Source organism: Columba livia, chromosome Z, assembly GCF_036013475.1.
Source record: "Columba livia isolate bColLiv1 breed racing homer chromosome Z, bColLiv1.pat.W.v2, whole genome shotgun sequence".
NCBI classification, from domain to species: Eukaryota; Metazoa; Chordata; class Aves; order Columbiformes; family Columbidae; genus Columba; species Columba livia.
This window is the reverse complement of record NC_088642.1, coordinates 84,389,664-84,409,256: the sequence shown is the minus strand read 5'-3', so window position 1 is coordinate 84,409,256 and position 19,593 is coordinate 84,389,664. Positions and strand designations below refer to the sequence as shown.

At 54.6% G+C, this 19,593-nt stretch overlaps 1 protein-coding gene across 6 annotated transcripts in view; it reads left to right on the top strand.

The window, feature by feature from the left end:
* Positions 1-19,593, top strand: part of ZCCHC7 (zinc finger CCHC-type containing 7) — a 143,660-nt gene that overhangs the window by 89,598 nt on the left and 34,469 nt on the right. For 5 of the 6 annotated variants that reach the window (XM_065046606.1, XM_065046600.1, XM_065046604.1 and 2 more), the window contains exons 7-8: positions 190-360; positions 11,444-11,479. In XM_065046606.1, the coding sequence (XP_064902678.1) occupies positions 190-360; positions 11,444-11,479 (207 nt within the window). The remainder of the gene's footprint in view (positions 1-189; positions 361-11,443; positions 11,480-19,593) is intronic. The other variant, XM_065046605.1, reaches the window with a different exon arrangement.

Sequence of the window (19,593 nt, the reverse complement as noted above, 5' to 3'; positions counted from 1 at the left end):
TAACTTGCACAAGATCTGTCTGGTTCGTGGAGGTCTCTGCTTTTGTTGTGCTTGTAATCCCTGCAGTTCTGGAAAGCAGTAGACATTCATTTGGGGCGGTTTGTTCTTCATTTCCTCTATTGATTTTTAAATTGTCCGCACTCTTTTGAAGCGTTCTCTCCTGACACAGTTGTGTTCATGTCTCCGCAGAAGGTCCCGCCGTGCTGCCTGTGTGGGGGACGAGGTCACCTGCAGAGCGGCTGCCCCGCGCGCTTCTGCCTGAACTGCTGCCTGCCCGGCCACTGCTACCGGCAGTGCCTGGAGCGCGCCTGCTGGAGCAAGCTCTGCCACCGCTGCCACATGAAGGGACACTACGCTGACGTGAGTACCGCCGCGCCAGAGCGCCGGCACCGCCCGCTGTGCGTCTGTCAGAAAACGAGTCTACAGCTACCACACTTCTTTCGTATTTTCTTTGATTTTACATAGTTTGTATTTTCATAAGCATGTGAAATATTGTAGCTGGTCCTTACCTAACAGTGTCACAGCTGTTGTGAAGAGTGGCTCGAAGAAAACACCCGGAGTGCCGTAAACACTCACTCTTTAGCTTGGTTTTGTCCAGGTTAGTGAAGGTGGTGAAAACGTCCTCGTTTCTGTCGAGTGGAAGGTGTAGGACGGTTGAAACCGGGAGACGTGGCGTGGTGCAGGCACGCCAGCGAGAAGAAAGAGCAGCTCTGGTGCTCCAAGAGCTCCAGATACGTGTTTTTCCACTGTGATCACATATTCATCAATGAGAATATTATTAGAGGTTTAAACTGATGTCTGGATGGGTTTGAGAGGCATTTAGCGTTCCCAGTTGTTTTGTGGGGAGATGGAGACCCCGCAACACACGTACATTCTGCTGTCAGAATTTACTGAGGATTCGGAATTGTCTTGGATAAATGAGTAACTTTGTCACAAAACCGGTGTGACAAGAAAATGCTAAAAATGTTTGTGTTGTGTAAGGACACCGCGGTGTGTCACAGGGCGTCCCACGCGCCGTGTCCTGCACTGGGGCGAGCTGGGACGTCAGTCCAGGGACTTCGTTTGGCTGAGACTTTCTATGTCAACACTGTTGAACAGTACAATTATGGAAACACACTTTTCAGAGCACGATCTCCGTTCTTAAAAGTATCGCTTCAGTCCTTCTGAATGCGTTTTGAAACAAGCACAAACTGTCTTGCTCCTGGCGGTCTGCCCCCAGTTGTTGTTACTGCCACTGGGGGTTCGCAGGGGAAGGAAAGACGAGAGAGGGTTACACGGGGGCCGCAGTGACAGGACCGGGGTGACGGCTTCAAACTGCAAGAGTGAAGGTTTAGATTAGACATGAGGAAGAAATTGTTGCCCTGAGGGTGGTGAGAGCCTGTGCCAGGTACCCAGAGAGGTGGTGGATGAACCATCCCTGAGACACCCCAGGCCAGGCTGGACGGGGCTCTGAGCACCCTGAGCTGCTGAAGATGTCCCTGTCATGGCAGGGGGCTGGGGGGCTGGGGAGGGCCCTCCAACCCAAACCATCTGTGGTTCTGTGGTTCCGCACGGTGTGTTTGGTCAGTTCTGCAACAACCGCAGGAACGGCGGGTGAGGAACGTGGTGTCCTGAGCCACCGCGCACGGCGATGGGAAGGTTAAGGTCTTGAACAGCAGCATTTGAAGTTATTACAAGCATCATCCAGCCTAAGTAAAGCCTTCAATCAGTATTTCAAAATACATCCCTATGTATAAACAGAAGTTTTTTTATTACAATTTAGAGAATTCACAAACCAGCAACTTTTAATTTTAAGCGTGGTGTGACCCAAGTCTGGACACCACTGAATTTTGAATGTTTGCTTCCTGGATGAATAATTTCAGGTCAAGTTTTGGTGCAGGATGAACTATTCTGGCAAAAAGCATTCTTTATTATTCATAAGAAAGTGTTGAATGCTATAGCAGTTGGAAGTTTGGTAGAAGAGTAAAGGAGTTTGGCCAAAGAAGCAAAATTTAGAAGGTTAGTAACTGTATTTACCATGAACGATCTGTGGAGTTACAGGCGGGCACAAGTATATTGCAGTGATGTTGTCACTTTAGGAGAAACGTGGCACTTGGGAAGGTCTTGTTTACGTGCTCGTGCACGTGCACAGCGCCCCGCCCCGCCCGTCTGTGCGTGTGCGCGCACGCGCCTCACGGGGACACGGTGGCGCCTCACGGGGACACGGTGGCGCCTCACGGGGACACGGTGGCGCCTCACGGGGACACGGTGGCGCCGGGCTGCGCTTTAAAGCGTGGACTCGACGCCGGTGCCGGCTGTGCGCTGGGGCCCGTCACCCGCTCTGCGGCGGTTCAGGTGCGGCTGGAACGTGAGGATCTGTCCCCGTGTTCCGCAAGGTCAGCGGGAATATTCACCGTGTTCCTTCGGTGATTCCCCTGGAGCTTTCGGTGGCACCGGTTGTGCCGTAAGGACTGAGGAGAGAGACAGAAGTAGATTGATACAGTCTGCTAAAATAAAACACAGATTAAAATTAAAGTGTGATTAAACATACCTTTATCTTTTTTAGCCTTGTATGATGTTACTGTTGTCGTACATGTCCTGTACGTAGCAATTGACATTTATGATATTTTTTCTCAAATTAAACACAGAAAGATAGGGTAAAAGACAAGCTGTGATAACATCCGCGTACATTCCTTCTTAATTTTCTATCTGAAGGCAGCGGCTTAAACGTCTGTCTTCCAAGTATACCTGTTCAGTTACCCTAAACGTTGGGTTTTTGACACTTGGCAGTGTTTGAATCTGTTCCTAGGTGTCTCCTCCAGCTTTATTTGTTCTGTTTGGTCAAGGAAGGACAGAGATCCTGTGCCGTCTCCTCCCTCTCGCTGCACACAGATGTTTATCAGAATTACTCTTGTCCTGGTATCGCTCGTGCTCCGAGAACTCAACCCCATTGCAGGGGACACCGGGTGTGGGTGGAGGACAGAGCGGTTCCAGGTGCCGGAGCGGGACCGTGTGTCCATGTGTCCGTCCTGTCCCGCGGGACGTGTCCTGGTGCCGCCCCGAGCGCGAGGCGCTGGGGACGGAAAGTGGGAGTTCATTACATAGGAGACGGTATTTGGAGCAAGCAGATGGTGTCCGGCACAGCCGAGAGTTTGCTGTTTCCTGTGGTATTTGAATGTCAGAAATGTAAAATGGGTCTTCCTCGTCTAGCTGTACTTCTGCTGAGAGCTGTTGAAAACAGGTGCACAGTACCATTTAGAAAACGTGAACGGCGCATTTCTGCACCCCCTTTCTGGTAAGCAGTTAGACAGAACTATAACCATTATTTGCATCTCTTGACACCTTTTCTGTTTTACACACTTTATTAAGTCAGTTCTCTTAAAGTAATATTCTCCTCTGTAAAGAATGAGGACTCCTCTGTCGTCCCCAAATTTAAACCCTGCCTAAGCTGTGTAGGTGACCGGGAGCATCGCAGCGTGTGTTTGTTCTGCTCATTTCGGGCCGCCTTGGGTCACAAAGGTTTGTGTTCGCAGCTCCCGTGCCGCCCCGTGGCACGAGGGGCACGCGGGGTGGAGCCGGAAGGGACTTTCAGCGGCGCTTCGCGAGCGGAGCGCAGCAGAGATGTTCCCTCGCGCCAGCGCAAGAAGCGTGTCAGGGCGGCGGGTGGTCGGGCCGTGAAGGGAACGCTTGGACAAGGCTCGGGCACTGCTGGCAACCTGCAGATACTTGTTTTGCATGTGGCATTCACAGGGGAAGAAACCAGGGACGCTCCTGCACCGAACTCTTGCTTTGTGGTGGGAAACTGAAGAGACTGTTAGGATTACTGTAGCCTGTGAGTTCTAACCCGTTATCAGAACCGGGTAACAATGACCCAAAAGCTGGAGAGGAGCCGGAAGGTGAAACAGGCAGATAGCGACAGCAGCGTGTGACCTTCTGCTTCGTGCTGAGGGGCGAACGCAATGACAGCTCTGAAAGGGGTGGCGGGGAGGGCTGGGCAGCCAGACCTGCCCCACGCGTCCCCGAGCGAGCCGGCGGCGTGCTGGGGTGGATACAGAAGTGTGATATACGTGGGGGGACTCGAGAGCGCTTTTGTAACGGAATTCCCACTTCTCGGGAGCCTCTGGAGCTCTTCAAAGGAGAAGGTCGACAGGCATGTGTGTAAACACGATCCAGTTGACATAGTCTACAATTTCCAAAAGGCATTTGACAGAGTTCCTGACCAAAAGCTTTTAAGAAAACTAAACAGGCATGGAATAAGAGGATAAAGGTAGGATATGCTAGTGTGACATGGAAAAGGGTGGACAATAGGGCGACAAGATTTGCTGAGGAGACTGAATTACTCAGAGTGCCGGTGCTGTGGGCTGTGGAGAGCGGCCCAGGGACTGCTGGACACCGGGGAGGGCGCGGTGAGACGGCAGGTGGGCTGGGGTGGCCCTCAGTCTGAAAATGCCTGGGGCAAGATAATCCCATCTTTGTAAATGGGCTGATGGGCTCTGAGCTTACCATTACCATTCCGGACTGAAATCTTAGAGTTACGAGATATAATCCTTTAAAAAAAATCAGTTCATAGTTCAAAAGCTGTGAAAAGTCTGGTGAAACATGAGGAATAATCAGGAAAGCACTGGACGCCTGAGTGCGGGTTTGGTCCCTCTCTGTCCCTCAGCACAGTGGAAACTCTTCAGCCTGGAAGAGGTGACCACAGGCTGCAAAGAGCCTCAAAACGGGATGCAGGGGTGCCCCTGGGTCCGTGACAGTGTCTGGGGACCAACGGTGCTGGTTCCTCCCAGCACGAGAACCAGCGGCGTCTGACGAGGGCAGCGGGAGGGGGTCAGAAGAGGCAGAGGGGCTGTGTCCCTGCGCCGGGAGCCCTGTGGGACTCTTCCCGCGGCAGCAGCGCAGACTCTGCTCTGGTTCGGGGACGTGGGGCAGTTCACGGGACAGAAACCCGTGGGATGTCCGTGGACACGCAGAGCTTGCGCGGCTTGCAGAGTCCCTGGGCGAAGCAGCCGCGTGCGGGGCGTGAGGGGCGCGCGTGGCTCGTGGCCACGGTTACAGACCACGCGGTCCCACGTAGTGTGGGCAACGTGAACTGATCACAGTAACGGATCCAGATGCCTGTGCCTCTGCTAGTTACGTTCTGTAAGGAAATACGAGTCCTCCACAGGGCGTTTTGTTGGACACCTGAGAGTGTTTCACCAGGCCAAGTTACAGGCGCTGTTGTGTATGTGCTGTTGGGGTGTTTGTGGTGTCTGTAGGAGCTGGACGCAAACCACCCCGAGCCTGGGGCTACGTGAGTCCAAAGTTCTCCACGAGACTCTGGAAATGCAGCCGTCATAGAGCAGTCTGTACAGTGTTGGAGAAAATCCTAGATATTCTCTAAAATTTTTGCATTGTTACAAAATACTTTGAAAGCTTGAGGAAAGTTGTAATTTGTCGTTTCTGGAAGGTTCACTCTCTTCTACTGTGACACAAAGGATGCAGAACAAGCTCCTGTGCGCAGGCTGTTTCAGACTCCCCATGGTCACACATTTGTCCAGAAGTGAACATGAAGCAGCTCAAGGTACTTCGCATAGTTTGGTTTGAAAGGGTTTGAAGTTACGTAGGACGGTTCCAGGAAAATGTGTTTATCTGTTAGGCCAGTGACCTTCCCTGGCACACCCTGGCGGGTGTTTGGAGCGGTCTCGTGTTGGCAGCAGCCCCGTGTGCCCGCAGGAAGGTCAGCCGGCAGAGTGGTTCTGGAGGTTTGAGTTTGGCTGTTTGACCATCTGCTGCTCCGCCTGGGAAAGACACGTCAGCCTCATGCAACATTGTGTGCACGTATAGATGTGTATTATATATGTGTGTGTACATATATATATACTTGTGTATATATGAGCTGAAAACCCCTTGCCATGAGCGCCCTGTGTTTGCGGGCTTGGTGGCAGTTAGGTGGATGTCACGGGTGTCGTGGTGTGCATCTCCCCCGCCAGCTGCAGGGTGGGGAAGAGCGTCACACCGGGGACGTGGCGGGGACACGCGCGTCGGGCAGGACCGCGTCTCCTTCGGTGCGCGGCAAACCCGGCGTGCGGCGCTCGGGGAGCTGCCCGAGCCCAGCAGGAGCGCGCCGCCGGCAGAGCCGTGTCCGCAGGGCTGTCCAGCCGCGGTGCCGTGTCCCCACGCCGGTAAAGCCGCAGTGCCGTGTCCCCACACCGGTAAAGCCTCGGTGCCGTGTCCCCATGCCCCGCACAGCCTGCCCGTGGCCGGGGCCAGCCCGGACCTCGGCCGGGTCTCCTCCCTGTGTCCTGGCACCTCTGGCCCGTGTCCCGCAGCCGGTGCTGCCGAGGGTCCCTGTGCCCGTGCTGCAGCCGTGCCGTGCTGCCCACGGGGACGAGCCCGCGGGGTCCGCCCCGCTCCCCTCCTTCCCCAGCGCCATCCCCGTGTCTCGCACCCGCAGTGAGTCCACGTCCGTCTGCCGGTGACCGTGAGCCCGCGTTACCGGGAGCTGGTTGGTGCCGGCGTTAGCGGCGGCACGGGAGAGGTCTCGACATCTGCTCGTGCAGGAGCGGTTTTGAAGGGAAGCATTGTGTGTTTTCCGCGGCAGTTCCCATGCGGAGGTGATGAAAAATGTGTGTTTTGGCAAATCTTTTGTTTTATTGTGGTGGCCTGCGGCGGGGCAGCTCGAGCAGCCGCCGCTTTGACAAAACACCAGAGGATTCTGTTAAAAAGTTGTGTTTAGTAATTGTTGTCGTTGTGTCAGACCATAACTGACTTGGAGCTGAAGGATTTTTGCGAGATGAGTAGCTGTGCCAGCAGGGACCCAAGTCTCCTGGGCCAGCCGCGCTCTCATTAAGATTTGCCGCTAGCCGTGGCGGTGTTCGGCAAGTATGTGACGTGCATGCTGTTATTGTATGCTTGGCTTGTCAGCCTGCAGCTTTCTGACACTCACTTATGTCACTCTTTATTCAGAGAGGAAGAAGCTTTTGATAATTTGACAAGACAAGCTCTTAAACGATCTAGGTCATGGCCTTCACTGTCTGTGATTGTGAACATATTTCCTGAAAGCCCTGTCACTCATCACAGCTACATTTTCTCCCGGGGAGCCGCGGGCCCGTCCCGCTCTCCTGTCAGCGCGTGCGTTTTGGTTATTCATACGCCACATACAGTATCGGGTTTTCCTTCCCTCGGCGGGGCCGATCCCGCGGCCGCCCGGCGGGGCCCTCCGGCCCAGCCCCGGCCCCGGCTCCGGCTCCGGCTCCGGCTCCGGCTCCGGGCGGAAAGAGGAAAGGCCGCTTAGCGCTGGTTTTGTGTTTGCTCATTGTTGTGGAAATATGAGAACTGGTGGCAAGGGCCTCGTCTATTGAGCGCTCGAGTCCTGGTCTGCTGTCAGGGGCTGTTTGAGATTGAGTGTTTTATTTCCTTTGATGTTCACGTTGGAGAATGGGGAAGTGGGAATTAAACAACAGATGCATTAAGCCGTTGTTCTGGTAAAACAATAATTAGCGCCTGATAAAATTCAGTACGGGTCAAAATGCGCAGTGCCCGGCCTTGATTCGTGTGGTGTGGCAACCCTGGCCGGGTCAGGCCCGGGTATGAATAATCACCCTCCCAAATTAACTGGACGTGGCTGTGGCCAGAGCGGCGCGGGTTTGGTAAATACCGGCGGTGGTGGGCGCCGCGGCTGTGCCGGTGCTGTGCCGGCGCTGGGGAGGGCACAGCGCTGTGCTGGAAATAAACGCAGTTTTATTTAGTGTGGTGCATCACGCCACTGCCATCCTCGTGTGCCACAAGGGCTTTCCTTCAAACGAGGGCCGTTCGTGGTTAAGTGCTGTTAAATAAATAAAAATCACAGGTTCGGCGGTTGTTGTTGTATTTGGTTATGCTCTCTTCCGTAGCAAACCTCTTTGCTTCATTTGAGAAGCCAGTATTCAGCAGTAATTGTTAATTATATGTTTTGTCGTTCTGTGATAGAAGATACAGACAATAACTCTGGGCTGATGCAGGGTAATAGGACGCCTGGTTAATGGCATCCTCTGAAACGCTGTTGTTTAGCCAGGCATCCGTTTTCGACTATTGTGTTCAACTTCTGAAGTTCGTAAGTGATCATTGTGATGATGAAAAGTATTACACCGAATCACCATCTGAATGAAGAAATATGCTTGGCCAGTTTTCCCTCACCACCTCCGTCCTGCCTCCCCGAGGCTTTGTCACAGCCTGGGACCGTCCTGGGCGGCGGGGGCGCGGGACGGGCTGCACCCCCTCCGCGGGCTGCGCGGCTGACGCGGCCGCGCTCTCCTGCGCTCGCGTGCCGGCTTTCGCTTTGGTGGCTTTGTGTCCAGGGGAAAAGAGTGTGAAAGAAAAGGAAAAAAACGAAAAGAACCCCAATTATTATTTTAAAATAAAGTGATTTTTTTATTATTTTCATTAAATAGCTGCTCGGTGAGTAAAGGTCATATCACAGAGTGGCATTTTGCCAGTATATGACAACTCATTGATTGCGATTTTTCAACCATGTTAGTCTGGGGACACTGTGGTAATCGAAAACTACCCAGAACTAATGTACAAATAACTGCCTGCTACCGCGGTGCTGAGCCCGGGCACCCGGTCAGCGGCGAGGGAGGGACGGCTGTGCGGGGCGCTCTGTACACGGGGCGCTCTGAACACGGGGCGCTCTGAACACGGGGTGCTCTGTGTGCCGGGTGCTCTGTGCACCGGGTGCTCTGTGTGCAGGGCGCTCTGTGTGCGGGTGCTCTGTGTGTGGGGTGCTCTGTGTGCGTGGCGCTCTGTGCACGGGGTGTTCTGTGTGCCGGGCGCTCTGAACACGGGGCGCTCTGTGTGCAGGGTGTTCTGTGTGCCGGGTGCTCTGTGCGCGGGGCGCTCTGTGCGCGGGGCACTCTGAACACGGGGTGCTCTGTGTGCAGGGTGTTCTGTGTGCCGGGTGCTCTGTGTGCGTGGCGCTCTGTACACGGGGCGCTCTGTGTGCCGGGCGCTCTGTGTGCGGGGCGCACTGTGCACGGGGTGCTCTGTACACGGGGCGCTCTGTGTGCCGGGTGCTCTGTGCACGGGGCGCACTGTGCACGGGGTGCTCTGTACACGGGGCGCTCTGTGTGCGGGGCGCTCTGTGTGCGGGGCGCACTGTGCACGGGGTGCTCTGTACACGGGGTGCTCTGTGTGCGGGGCGCTCTGTGTGCGGGGCGCACTGTGCACGGGGTGCTCTGTACACGGGGTGCTCTGTGTGCGGGGCGCTCTGTGTGCGGGGCGCACTGTGCACGGGGTGCTCTGTACACGGGGTGCTCTGTGTGCGGGGCGCACTGTGCACGGGGTGCTCTGTACACGGGGTGCTCTGTGTGTGGGGTGCTCTGTGTGCAGGGTGTTCTGTGTGCCGGGTGCTCTGTGTGTGGGGCGCTCTGAACACGGGGCGCTCTGTGCGCGGGGTGCTCTGTGCTCAGGGTGTTCTGTGTGCAGGGTGTTCTGTGCTCAGGGTGTTCTGTGTGCAGGGTGTTCTGTGCTCAGGGTGTTCTGCACACGGGGTGCTCTGTGTGCGGGGTGTTCTGCACACGGGGCGCTCTGTGTGCCGGGTGTTCTGTGTGCAGGGTGTTCTGTGCTCAGGGTGTTCTGTGCGCGGGGTGCTGTGTGTGCGGGGTGTTCTGTGTGTGGGGTGTTCTGTGTGCAGGGTGTTCTGTGCGTGGGGTGTTCTGTGTGCCGGGTGTTCTGTGTGCAGGGTGTTCTGTGCTCAGGGTGTTCCGTACGCGGGGCGCTCTGTGTGCAGGGTGTTCTGTGCTCAGGGTGTTCTGTGCTCAGGGTGTTCTGTGCGCGGGGTGTTGCGTACACGGGGCGCTCTGTGTGCAGGGTGTTCTGTGCTCAGGGTGTTCTGTGCTCAGGGTGTTCTGTGCTCAGGGTGTTCTGTGTGCGGGGTGTTCCGTACACAGGGCGCTCTGTGCGCGGGGCGCTCTGTGTGTTCTGCGTGTGGGGCGTTCGTGTCGCCTCCGGATCCCGTGTAAGTTAGTGAGGAAAATCCCTTTGTTTGCACCCGAATGCAGCTCGAGGGTGTTCGAACCGTCAGGTGCCGTATCTGCTCCCGCTAGAGATGTGAGGGACCTCACGCGCGTCTTTATAGAAATATTAATATAAAACTCAAATATTTACATGTGGTGTTTGAGTAAGAGGAGAAATGTCGAGCCATTACACAGAACAGATTGTAGATTTTTCTCCAGAAAATTGTGTTACTGATGGAATGAATAATAAATAATATAATTTCCATCACATCCGTGAAAAACATACCGTATGTGCTATAGGGTGACTGTCAAAAACTTCGGTACTTTTTTGAGAGATTCAGTTACTAATATTGGTTGTTGGGTGGGTATTTTTAATTAACGAGCTTTGTCAGAATAAAAGAAGGCAAGAATTTAGGCGTGAGCAAAAAATTTATTTGAAATTTAAAGAAATGTTAATAGTACTCATTTGCAAGGAGTCGTGAGGCTTCAGCGCTTGAAATCAGAGCTGCAGCTTATTATGTAGAAACCACGGAATGACTAAAACTTCTTCTTAAGACACTGAAAATAGAGACTGGTGCACCAGTCGCTCATTGTTGCAGTGACCGGGGAGCTGTCTCGGTGGAAGGGCGAGGCCTGCGTGCGGTGCCGGCACCGCGCTCGCCGGACGCCGCGCTCGCTGGCGGCAGAGCGCCGCGGTTCCTGTGCGCCGGTGCCTCGGGGTCACGGCAGAGCACAGCGGGGCTGTGAATGCGGAAACACTGAGAACCCTTGAGAAAGTAACCCCTGCCTGACCCGTCATTAGCGCTCTGATTGTGTTTGGAGGAGACCCGCGTTTCCCGTTCCCGCCAGCCGTGTTCCCATTGTGCCCGCGGCGGCTGAGCCGGCCCCGCGCGCCGTTCCACAATGGGTGCACTCGCAGGTTCGTGTGCGGGTCCGGCCGGCTGAAAACACCCAGCCAGTGTGGAAACAGAGACACTAACGCACTCTGCTCTGCCTCTTGTTTGCAACTCGTCTGACATTAGCTACCAAGGATTATTACGTGTAACAATTATATTGTGATTAGTGTAGAGATACGTACAAAATACTAAAATATTTCTGTTCCTCTGTGAAAGGGAAGTGTGTTGTGATTTAATTTCAAAAACTCTACGTAAATGTAAAGTGCCATAAAATGCAGCATTTTCATTAATTTTGTGTGTTCAGCAGCATTAACAGTCGCTGCGGTTGGGAGCTGCTCGCCCGAACTTCCAGCCTTCCGAGAAGGGCAGAGGCAGAACTGCTACTGGCTTCCTGACAACGGCAGGGAGTGTGCTAAACCAGTGTAAAATTCAATTAAACTGTCTGGCCAGGTTTTTGAAGCTGAAATGCAGACCCTTTCAGTTAAGCTTCTTATTTTCCTGTGACCGACACCGGTGGATACTGTGTTATGCCAAAACCAACAGGCTGTAAAGCACCTTGTTTCATGCTCCTCGCTGATCAATATTTTTATTTTCCAGGCTTGCCCAGAAATATGGAGGCAGTATCACCTAACTGTAAGTAGAAACACCTTTTATTTTCTTCTACACCCAGCCTATTTACTCTTCTGTGAACTGCTGACCATAAAATATAGACAAGCATCTTGTGCGAGGAGATAATAAACGTCTGAGGAGTTTTTGAGCTGAAGAATGCAATGAACACTGTCAGTGTTTTTAAACATCTTTAGAACTTGTGGTTTCATTTTAGTGCTGTGATCGTTAGACGAGCGCAGCTCTCTGCCCTCGGCCACCACATTTACACACTTAAAGAGGGCGAAGTTTTAAGTCGGGCTGCATTATCGCAGAAGCAATAATCCCATCAGGTATCCCACATGCTGGTAATTAATCACTCCGTGCGGCAAAGCTTTCTCTTTAAATAGTGAAAGAAACCTCAGCTAGAGCAGAGGCGGTAATTAGAGAAGTGCAGTTTACACACTTGTGCCGGTAATTCCAGCTGGTGAGGACACGGGTGTAACTTTCTGGCCTGCGTTAGCTGATCTTTAATCGCTGAAACAACAGAACTGAACTTTGTGAACAGCACCACTGTGCTCCTTCAGCTTTTTGCTCGTATGTAAAATAGAGATAAAAATAAAACAAGATGTGTATGAATTTGAATAATACTGAAATTTGGATCAATATTTAACTGGTTAAGACAATATTAACTGGATTGGTATCACGAATCTTGAATATATGCATTTGTAAAATTATTATACCCAGAAACACCTTTAAGGATTAGCCCGTGTGCTGTTTCTCTGAGTCTTTGCTGTCGTTGCCATCCAGAGGAGCCTGGTAGTGTTTATCAGTTGTAGGTAATTAACCGCCGCTGTCCTCCCAGGCAAAGCAGGGGAGTTTTTCCGTGGGGGTGTTGCTGCGGGTTTTCCTTTGAGCAGCAGGGGAACGGGTTTGTGATCTGCTGCCTCCACCTCGTCGTGGTGGGGAAACGCTGTTTTCTGCGTTTGCTTCTAAATCCAGTCATTATGAGAAATCTTTGCTTAAAGCCTATTCCTTGTGTTTTCTGCGTAATTATTGTAAAACAAAGATCAGGTTTGGAATTTCTTCATTTCTGAGCATTTACTTTTATTTTAAACAGAATTGGTACAGACTTTTAAAAATCATTATGAGCAGAAGGTGCGTCCACACGTTCAGGTGTATTTTTGTTTGTTTGTTTTAGTTGCATGAAAGAGAATGGTAAACACTGTTTCGTTATAGCCCCTGAGGGTACCTGTAGAACTGATTTCTGAAGTGCTCGTGGTGTTTGGGGTCTGATAATGCAATGTCTGTATCAGACGCAATGATCTGCTGGGCTGTGGTTTTCACTGAGGTGCGAGATTTAATTTTATTTTAGTCTTACTTGACATTGAAAATTCCTCAAAAGATGAGTGTCAGCCAGCACTTAGGAAGTGTTTATTTCGTGGGGAGCGGAGCCGGGGAGCCCGGGGCGTCCGGGCTGCAAATCACCTGAATTTGGCGGACACCGTTCTGAACCCACGCTTTGCTTGGTGTAAATCTCACCGCATTTGTCAAACGAGCTCTGGTTGTGAAGTGCAGCTGCAAACACGAGTGTGTGCTTAAAAGTGCCCATTTGGAAATTCCTCGTGCATTTAGGGGCGTTTTGCGGTGTGGTCAAACCTGGCCTGCAGAGACAGACCGACAGTCAGGCCGTCGGGACTGACGGACAATTCTGTAGCTTGCAGTGAACTGCGAATTATCTGCAAATGATTCACATTTCTGGCGTGTGTGCACGTGTCCGTTTTCCACGGGAAGGCTCGCTTTAGTTGGCAGATTAAGCCTGGAATTTACAAATTTGTGAGGTGAAAGGCGGGCTCGGTGTCTGCGATGTTGCACCTCAGGCAGCTGCGCTCTCTGCGTCTTTAAATGTGTGAGGCCCAGCTTTTGTTATTCTATTAAATGTTCTCTTTAGCACCCAAAGCAGAACAGTGTTCTCGCCAGAATCAAACTTCGGTGTCAGAATGACCCGTACTGTATATATTTGTGTAATTGTACCTAGCAAGGTGAGGTCCTTTGCTGCCCCGTGAGCGCAGCAGCGTGCCGGTGCAGAGCCTGGTTAGTGCGTTTGGCGGTTCAGAACAGGCGCTCCTGCCGGCGCGGGCGGCCGCTGCACGGCGTTGGGGCTGCGCTGGTCCCGCGTCCGCGGTGCCGGGGCGCCGGTGGCGGTGCCGCGCACACGGGTGCCGCGGCGCCAGCAGAGCGCGGCCTGCGCGGCGGCAGGGGAGGCGGCTCCGTGGTGTTTCTGGCCGTTGCAAAGTTTGTCCAAATGTTTTGCGTTGTGTGTTCTTAGTTAATTACTGCGAGTGCTTGTGGAACCTTCCACCTTTCTCTTTGTGGAGCTTCTGGTGGTGGTGTTCGTTATCTGGCTCTTTCCTAAGAGGTGGACTGCCATCTATTGACTCCTCGTAGCCCTGCACGGAGCGCGGGCGGACGGGAACAATGACTAAATAATAAACCCGGTTATGGATGGCGGTGGGTTTTGTTTACATTGGCTGTGGTGACAAATTTTGGCACGTTACAAATAATTTGTTGTGTGGGCAGAAATGTCTTATTTCCACCCAAACAGGCTGCCAGCGCAGGAAATCTTGCGAGCAGTCGGAACAGCAACAGGGATTATAAACGGAATATTTTAATTTGCCTTTTGATAGGAAAAAAGATTATCATATTGTATTCAATGAAGCTTAAATTTAAAGGGTCTGTGATAATCAAAGCTTTATAACTGGATGAAGTTAGTTTCTTTAAACTTGCTCTTTCAACTCTGTTAACTAAAATTATTCTGAAGAAAACCAATCAAAGTCGGCAGAACAATCCTATTCCCACTGTGGCTTAAAATAATATTTAATAACCTCTTTAAGACGGTGATTTAAAACTCTTACAAATCACTTCCCCTGTGCCTGCTCTCTCTGTATCCGAAAAGGGAAATTACATTGGTTGAAACGTATTTTAAGTTTTTCTTCATATAGGTATCTATTTCCAATAAATAGGTTGGTTTTGATACCTGCTTATGTTTATCAAAGGGTTTAATATCAATTCAGATATTAACACAAGGGCTCTGTTGGCAGATCCGGATAAACAGTTTTGATCATAGCTTACCGCAGTGTAAATAACAATACTTGTGGTTTTCTCACAGACGGGGCATTTGGGGTCTCGTGGAGCTCTTTGTTCTGGATTATTAGGAAGCTGAGCTTACAGTTTTGTCTTCCTAAACGCCAGATGCTCCGCAGACCCGAGGAGCGCGGTGAGGGCTCCTAGGGCCAGCGCTTGCCCCTCGCCTTCTGAGGCACTGCCGCTCTCGGCCTCGGAGCGCCCGGCTCTTTCCGTTCCCTCTCTCTTGCTGTTTCGGATTTCAGCTATAAAGGTGGAGAATTTATTAAATATTTTGTACTCAGGTAGAGCCCGGTTTATAGCCCTCTAATTACAAAAAATATAGAGAAGTCACTGGAAAAACTTGTGAAATTAAGGGACTTTACAGTTCTCATTTGTTCGGTTCGGTTTTGCGGTTTCCCAACAAACCAGAATGTTGGTGACGGGCCCCCCGGCGGCCGAGCCGCTGGAGCGGGGTCTGGGCAGGCCAGGCTGGGAGCAGCCGTGTCCCCGCGGGCAGCGCCGTGTCCGTGTCCCCGCACCGTGTCCGTGTCCCCGCACCGTGTCCGTGTCCCCGCGGGCAGCACTGTGTCCGTGTCCCCACACCATGCCCGTGTCCCCACAGGCAGCACTGTGTCTGTGTCCCCACACCGTGTCCGTGTCCCCACAGGCAGTGCTATGTCCCCATGCACAGCACCGTGTCTGTGTCCCCACACCGTGTCCGTGTCTCTGCGGGCAGCGCCGTGTCCATGTCCCTGCACCGGGGCTGTGTCCATGTCCCTGCACCAGGGCCGTGTCCCCATGGGCAGCATCATGTCTGTGTCCCCGCACCGGGGCCGTGTCCGCGTCCCTGAACCAGTGCCATGTCTGTGTCCCTGCGCAATGTCCATGTCCCCACGGGCAGCGCTGCGTCCGTGTCCCCACAGGCAGCACCATGTCTGTGTCCCCACGGGAAGCACCGTGTTCGTGTCCCTGCACGAGGACCGTGTCCGTGTCCCCACACCGGGACTGTGTCCGTGTCCCCCGCACCATGTCTGTGTCCCCACAGGCAGCACTGTGTCCGTGTCCCCGCACTGGGGCCGTGTCTGTGTCCCCACGCTGGGGCCGTGTCCGTGTCCCTGCACCGGGCCTGTGTCCCTGCGGGCAGCGCCGTGTCCCTCGCCGGGCCGGTGCAGTTCTGCTGCACCTATGGTCCTGCTGAGGGACCCGGGGACACGGCGCAGGTCTGTGTTGCCGTGAGCAGCCGCGTTTCCACCCAGCGGATGACATCACTGCAGGATACAGAGGAAATCTATTTCCAGCGCGTAGTGACCCGGGTTTTGCTCCAGGCGTGAGGCTGCGCGTTGTCCCCTTGCGTCCCAGTGGGTAACGCAGACCCCGTGAGGTGCACCCGGAGGGTAACACAGACCCTGTGTGGTGCACCTGGTGGGTGACACAGACCCTGTGTGGTGCACCCGGGCACCCTGAGGATGCGCACACGGCCGTCTCGGTATTTGGCACAAGAGGGGGTACATGCTGGCTGCGCAGACGCGTGTGCAGCGCTCGTTGTTCAGAGGGACTCGTGATGAGCAGAACGAGCGTGGCCAGGCCAACGCAGCAGCAAGATGTGGATGCAATATTCAAATAGGAATTAACGTTGCAAGTGTTACTATCTTCTTCGTTAAATATCTACAGAGCAGTGATATTCCACCCCTAAAACGGGCAGAGCGCAATTTTGTTTTTGTGTTCAGTTCTAGGTCTGGATGTGTGTGTTAGAGCACAGATCCTGCTCGGGGGAGGGGTTTGTCTCGGTGGGGATGGCTCGTTTTGAACAGCCCTTCGCGTGGCGCTGGGCAGGACGGCTCCTTCACCCGCCCGCGCCGCGCTCCCGGGACAAGATGGCCACCAACAGAGCTTTAGAACCGTCAGAGTTTGTAGCTGGCAGAAGCTATCATTTAACATGCTTTTTGACAGTTTGTTAATCTTACTTTTAATCCACTTACATAAAAGAAGGTGAACCAGGAATTGGCTGTTTTGGCCTCTGTGCGTAAAAGGCGTGGAAGGACAATGCATCTTTTGTGTTTAAATTTTGCGCTCGGATTTCCTTGTATGCATTATTAAAATTCCTCATGGCCTGACACTTTCATCCTGGAATGAAAACATAGGCAGCGTTGCTTAAAGTCAGCTCTGGCCTTTAAAAGAAATGTGGCTTTCAGAAGGAGGAAATTTAAAGTCTGACTCCAGCAAAAAATATTTAAGCTGGCGAGAGCGAGCAGTTGTTTTGCAGAGGAGCTCGGCGGGTGTGCGCGGTGCTGCCGCGTTCTCTGGCGCTGACCCGGCACCGCGGCCGTGGCCGTGGTTGTGGCGGTGCCCTGGCAGTGCCGTGGCCGTGGCTGTGGCGTTGCCCTGGCAGTGCCGTGGCCGTGGCGTTGCCGTGGTTGTGGCGGTGCCATGGCTGTGGCTGTGGTGGTGCCCTGGCAGTGCCGTGGCCGTGGCGGTGCCATGGTTGTGGCGGTGCCGTGGCTGTGGCTGTGGCCAGGGCTGCCCGGGCCTGCCCGACCGGCCTGCACGGCGCGGGACCTGCCTTCCTGTTCAGTACCCCGGCCTTGCACAGTTTCTCTCTGTGCGTTTTGAGGTGTTTTTATTGACTCTGGTGAAAACACCACTTTGTGTGAGCGATCGGCGGTGTTTTCTGTTTTGGAAGCACAGCGCGGGCCCGGCGCGGCGGCGCTTGGCAGCCGCTCGGAGCGACTTTCTCAGGGAAGCGGCACAAAAGTGCCGGGTGTGGATTTGGGGTGAGGGTGACTGTGCCCCCCGGGCTGCGGGGAACACAGGCGCCCACGTGTGCCGGTGTCCCCACGCTGGCCCCGAGGACAGGAGCGGGTTTGGTGCCCGGGTTTGGTGCCTGAGTTTGTGAGGGTTCCACGCTCTGGAAGGAGCAGGTTTGGTGCCTGGGTTTGGTGCCCGGGTTTGGTGCCTGGGTTTGCGAGGGTCCCACGCTCTGGCAGCTGCACCAGGCTCGTTGGGCCGGGCAGCGGCCGGCAGGTGTTCTGGTGTAGCCGTCGTGCGCGGTGCGCGGCCAGGCCTGCCGTGTGCCGTGTGCCGTGTGCCGTGTGCCGCGTGCCGCGTGCCGCGTGCGGGTCGGTGCCGGGACGCCCTGACGCGTCTCCCTGCCCCGCAGGGCACTCTGGAGACGGCGCGCCTTCGAGCTGCCTCGTGTGCTGTCCAGACGTCTCCTGTTTCATTTGACGTTCTCTTTATTTCCCGCTGTGAGTCGTGATTTGCCCCGCGTTGTCGTTGTCTTTCAAGTTTCAGATATTTTGAGGCTATCAGAAACCTAACCCCCAAATTTGTTTATATTGCAAATAAATTGTATTTCGCAAAAGACTGTGTAGTTGTTTTAGCAGAAAACAGAATCTGAGGCCCTGAAAGAAGTGTAAGTTGATAAGTACAAAGCACACGCTATAGCTTTCAGTAAGAGTGTGCTAGACAGAGTTCTTTCCCGATATTTACTGAAACTGTATTCTAAATATCACAGGAAAGAAGGGTGGCTTCACTGACTTTATATAAACATGTACCGTTTGGAGTTTGCCTTGTGCTGAGAACGTTGGGTTCCGTTTAGCACCCCGTCCAGCTGTGGGGGCGGGTGTTGGGGAGCTGTGCGTGGGTTGGGTTGGACGGGGTTTGTCTGTGTGTCTGTGTGTCCCGTCCCGGCTGTGCCGGTGCCGCTGCTGCGGAACGGGGCCCCCGGGGCCACCGTAGCCCCATGGGCTGTGGTGTCACCCTGGGGCCACCATGTCCCTGCGGGCTGTGGTGTCACCCTGGGGTTGCTGTGTCCCCGTGGGCTGTGACCGTCACCCCGGGGCCACCGTGTCCCCGCAGGCTGTGATTGTCACCCCGGGGCTGCTGTGTCCTTGCGGGCTGTGGTGTCACCCGGGGCCGCCGTGTCCCTGCGGGCTGTGGTGTCACCCTGGGGTTGCTGTGTCCCCGTGGGCTGTGACCATCACCCCGGGGCTGCTGTGTCCCTGCAGGCTGTGGTGTCACCCGGGGCCGCCGTGTCCCCGCGGGCTGTGGTGTCACCCGGGACCGCCGTGTCCCCGCGGGCTGTGACTGTCACCCCGGGGCTGCTGTGTCCCTGCAGGCTGTGGTGTCACCCAGGGCTGCCATGTCCCTGTGGGCTGTGGTGTCACCCGGGACCGCCGTGTCCCCGCGGGCTGTGGTGTCACCCGGGACCGCCGTGTCCCCGCGGGCTGTGACCGTCACCCCGGGGCTGCTGTGTCCCTGCAGGCTGTGGTGTCACCCGGGGCCGCCGTGTCCCCGCGGGCTGTGCCCGTCGCGCCGCGCAGGGGCGCAGGGCCTGTGGCTGTTCGGGGCCCTGTCGTGCGGGGGGCAGCCTGTCTGCTTCCTGCAGCGTCTGCCCCCGGAAAGCAAAACAAAACGTGCCTGTGACTGGAGGGTCGGAGACCGACTGCATCTCGAGCAGAAACTGCGCTTGGGCAGCTCTGGGGGCAGCCTGGGAGCGGGGGAACGGAAAGCTGCCCGGCTGCACCGGGTGATCTCCGTTTCCCTGGTTTGGGCTCCCAGACAACCTGGAGGCGCCTGCCTGGGAGGCGCGTCCCTGGGAGGATCCCGACTGCAGCGGTGCTGCTGGTGCTGCAGGAGCTCTGTTTTCTGCACGCTCAGCACCTTTTGGGCTGCCTTCACTGCGGAAAAGGAGAGGAGCAGGGGCGGAAATCAGAACGGGGTGGCAATGGACGAGTTTAACACTGAATGCTCGAGCGCGTGGTGCGCGGACCCTGCTGGCCGGGCAGCCGCGCGGTGTGTGCGGTGCCGGCGGTGCCGGCGGGACGGGCTGCACGGAGCAGAGCGCAGACCGCGGGCACCAGCACCGCGCCAGGAGTCCTGTGAGGCACAAACAGTGCTGGGTGAGCAGTTAATTGCACAGAAAACGGGGCAGCCCTGGTGAGACTCGCTGCTGAAACGTCTCCCACCACACACAGAGCTGCGGTTCTTTCCTGGGGAAGGATTAACATCATCTTCAATGCTTACAGATTTTGTAA